This window comes from Macrotis lagotis, chromosome 7 (assembly GCF_037893015.1).
Source record: "Macrotis lagotis isolate mMagLag1 chromosome 7, bilby.v1.9.chrom.fasta, whole genome shotgun sequence".
NCBI lineage: Eukaryota > Metazoa > Chordata > Mammalia > Peramelemorphia > Peramelidae > Macrotis > Macrotis lagotis.
The window spans coordinates 103,901,741-103,906,249 of record NC_133664.1 but is presented as its reverse complement, the minus strand read 5'-3'; the positions used below and the strand labels follow the sequence as shown (position 1 = coordinate 103,906,249).

Sequence of the window (4,509 nt, the reverse complement as noted above, 5' to 3'; positions counted from 1 at the left end):
AAGAGGCTCTTTTGGGCAATTCAATCGAGGTTTGTTTCAATGAAAGAAAAGTTGAAGAATTGTGCTAAAATAATTTTTCAAAATGATAACTAGGGATTTTGTTGAACAAAAACATACACACAACAGAAGTTTGAGAAGCTATTTAAAGAGAGAGGCTTATTGATAATATATTGTACCTTATTTTTATAGAATGCTGAGACTTGCATTTTAATGAAGCATACTTTGCTTCCTTATCACCAGTTTGTTCACTATTGAGTTGAATAATGGAAGATGATCAATAAGGTCTATAAATCTCAATTCTTCCTAATATCATAGGGATTAAAAGTTGAAAGAGACTAGAGAGTCCCATTTCCCTGGCTAATGACTACATTTGATAGACAAATAGTAGTTCAGAAAGGGAAAGTGGCATAGCTAGTAAGGATGTCAGATTCTAGATATCTCAGTGTTCTAGGTACACATCCAGTTCTCAACTGTTAACGGAACAAAGTCATAACAGACAAGCAGGTTTAGAAGCTCATTGGGAAAAAATTAAAACTTTGAATATGTTCATTGACATAGCCAGAATTGTGCTGAATCCATTCTCTTATGTCTATTACCTCTGAAAATTTGAAAATAACTTTAATGTTCTGGATCCAGATCTTACTTTTCCTATCTGGAACATGAATAAATAATTTAAAATGTTTTTTATTATAAATTCTATAATTCTGTGACAGAGAATAATAATCACATTTATACACATACACCAAGATACACATATATATGTATATTGTTGAGTTGGGTATATATGTGTATATGTCTATATAGACAAATATGCACACACACACACACACACACATATATACATATATATATACATTTACACCTAACAGTATTTTATTACCATTAAAATTAAATATAAAAATATCCTGATGACCACAAAATATGCATATAAAATAAATTTATTATTTGTGATTTTTGTTTCCTTAGAAAAGTAGTATATCATATTTCTCCTGTCTTTTCAACAGTGCATATGAATTTGACAGAATGACCTTTCCTTCATCAGTATCATCTTTATGTCTTATTTTTCAGTAGCTCTTTGTTATGGGTATTTTTTTCATTTTACATGACACAAACATAATCTTCTTGTTCACTGTCTCACAATCTGCCTCCCTTTCTTAATCACTCATTCTCTATTAGAATCCTCATATCCAGTCTTGTGATGTTTATCCCTTCCTCATTATAACCAAGTCCAAATTAGTTCAAATAAACGTTATGCAGTGATCACATAATTCAAATTTTCACTGCATATTTCTGTGGGTTAAAACTAATGAAGAGATTTCACATATTTGTAACAGCTAATAATGAGAATTTGAAAACATAAACTTTTTACAGTATATGTTAATCTTACTAATTCAGACCTCCCAACTATTAAATAATTTTATTCTATAAATTCTGATCAGGCTGTTTTTATCACCTTCTTTACCTCTGTATACTAAGAAGCCCAATTAATCCAGTTTGCTTTCGATTTTTTCTGTCCATTTTAAAACATTGTTTCTACTTCCACAATGACTGCATTAAAATCTAATTTAATTCAAGTTTTATTAAGTTCTGAGTGTTTATAAAGTTCTCTGCTAGGTTCTGTGGACAGAAAAAATGATTAGATAGGACAGTTAATTCTCTCATGGAGCTTATATTTAGCTGTAAGTAGATATGGTTCCACACAAGAAATGATGAACCAGTCTGCAGACTGATGTAGTGAAATTATGTTTTTAACTATGTTCTACACTTTGGTTCAAAGAACCACTTAATAGAGAGGAGCCCAGTATGGTAGACTAGCCTCACAAAAGTTTTTCTTTTTTGATTCTAGGAGAAATTCCTTCTGGACTGGGGACCCATTTGGATTTGGAAAGTTAGAGAGAGTCAAAGATAATTGCACAGCTTCTTCCATGATTGGAAAGTGGTGACATCAGTTAGAAATATGGCAGTCAGGGTCAAATATCGAGGGGGAAGATGAATGGTTCCAGTTTAGACATGATTTTTAAAGTACCAGAAAGATATACAGGTGCAGTTGTCTAGAAGAGACTTAGAAATATAGAATGAACTCTAAGGAAAGATAAGACTGTTGCTCTACATTAGGAAAGGTTCTTCATAGAGCCCATATCAATTCAATGATAATTTGTACTATAATTTGTATATTAAAATCACTGTTCTTCATAATTCAAGCAATTAGCATGGGAGAGGTAGCAGCTAGGTGGGACAGTGGATAGAGCACAGGCCCTGGAGTCAGGAGGACCTGAATTCAAATCTGACCTCAGACACTTAATAATTACCTAATTTCTAATTTCGTGACCTTGGGCAAATCACTTAACCCCATTGTCTAGCAAAAATGACAGAGAGATTAAGAGAGAGAGAGAGAGAGAGAGAGAGAGAGAGAGAGAGAGAGAGAGAGAGAGAGAGAGAGAGATCTCGAAAGGAAAGAATAAAAAGAAATACACTAGGGATAGAAACCATAGGGAAAATCACATTCAAAGAATGGGAGAAGGGTTAGGATTCCCAAAGGGGACATGGATGGATTTATCAGAAAGACAGGATGAGAGTTTAGTATTATGAAAGAAGAGTATTAAGAATGCGGTAGTAATTCACAATGTCAAATCTTTTTTAGGAATCAGAGAAGGGACAGGAAAAAAATCCATCAGATTAATAATGCAAAGGACCTTAAAGATTCTTTTCTTATTGTTGTCATGTTAAATCTTCATGACCCTATTTGAGATTTTCTTGGTAAAGACACTGAAGTGGTTTGCCATTTCCTTTTCTAACTCATTTTACAGATTAAGAATGGAGGCAGAGTTAAATGACTTGTCCAGGGTCAAATAGCTAATAAGCCAGATTTAAATTTAGAAAAATAAGTCTTTTTGATTCCAGGCCTGTGCCCTATCCTCTGTACCACCTAGCTGCCTCAAGAGATTCCCTAATTCTCTCTCTCTATACAGATGATGAAACTGAGGTCAAAATCATTGAAAGATTTCCTCAAGATTACACAGGTGGTGAGTCATAGAATTTGAATTCAGGTATGGTGTTCTGATTCCAAATTCCTTAATTTTTTTTGCCATATAATCATAGTCATTAGCTATCTGTTTTCAAACTCATGATCTTTTCTATTTCTTCCTCTTTATATAGATTCCTTTTCTTTAATGGGAACAGAAAACCAGACGTGGTTGACTGAGTTCATTCTTCTGGGGGTGTCCGGTGACCAAGGAACTCAGATCTTTCTATTTGTCCTTTTCTTGACTATGTACCTGATGACTGTATTGGGAAACATTCTCATAATAATTCTGATTCGACTGGATACCCGGCTCCACACCCCTATGTACTTCTTCCTAACCAACCTCAACCTTATTGATGTCTCTTATGCTACCAGTATTGTCCCTCAAATGTTGGCACATTTCCTAGAATCACAAAAATCAATTCCATATGTGAGTTGTGCTGCCCAGCTATTTTTCTCTTTGGGTCTGGGTGGGATTGAATTTCTTTTGTTGGCAGTGATGGCTTATGACCGCTATGTGGCAGTTTGTAACCCATTGCGTTATTCAGCCATCATGCATGCAGGGTTATGTACTAAACTATTGGCTGCCTCTTGGGCCAGTGGTTCTTTAAACTCTCTCTTGCAGACAGTGGTCACTTTTCAGTTACCTATGTGCACAAATAATGTTATTGATCACATATCATGTGAAATTCTAGCCTTGGTTAGGTTGGCCTGTGTGGACACATCTTCCAATGAGGTTGCAATTATGGCTTCCAGTATCATCCTTCTCATGACTCCATTCTTTCTGGTTCTGCTGTCCTATATCAAGATCATATCAACTATCCTGAAGATTCAGTCCACAGAGGGAAGAAAGAAAGCCTTCCAGACTTGTGCCTCCCACCTAACAGTGGTTTCTTTGTGCTATGGGATGACTATTTTCACTTACATTCAGCCCCACTCAACCCCCAATATCCTTCAGGAGAAGATGATCTCATTATTCTATGCTCTTTTAATACCTATGTTGAATCCTCTGATTTATAGTGTGAGGAATAAAGAGGCGAAGGGAGCCTGGCAGAAACTTCTAGGTCAGTTCTATGAATTAAAGTCAAAGCTGACATCTTCATGAGTCACATAAAGATACAGCTGTCTCTGGACTCTTCCTCCCAGACTCAAAGGTGACAACCACTATATACATTACTAACCCTCTTTTCAAGGGATAGAAAAACATTAATAGATGGTTTAAGATGAGAAATGGGAGGGACGTAGTCTGGAGAATAGAGCTAAGCTCATTTACAAGAACTCAATTTTTCTTGCCTGCTTTCTGATTGCTTTCCATGTTCTTCATTACCTGAAAAAAATAAAGATTTTATTATTTTTGATTTGTTATGATTATAAACTTTTTCATTACCTGAAATGAAGAATCTTAATCTGATGTCCATGAATTTGTCTTTTAAAATAATTTAATATGGGGCATCTAGGTGGTGCAGTGGATAGAGCACAGGTCCTGG

At 35.1% G+C, this 4,509-nt stretch overlaps 1 protein-coding gene across 1 annotated transcript; it reads left to right on the top strand.

Moving 5' to 3' along the window:
- The first annotated feature begins 3,004 nt into the window (after positions 1 to 3,004).
- LOC141493766 (olfactory receptor-like protein OLF3) lies at positions 3,005 to 4,127 on the top strand. Its single transcript, XM_074195104.1, has 2 exons — positions 3,005 to 3,047; positions 3,157 to 4,127. The coding sequence occupies exon 2, from the start codon at positions 3,171 to 3,173 to the stop codon at positions 4,125 to 4,127; it is 957 nt and encodes a 318-aa protein (XP_074051205.1). The 5' UTR covers positions 3,005 to 3,047; positions 3,157 to 3,170.
- Positions 4,128 to 4,509: the final 382 nt, after the last annotated feature.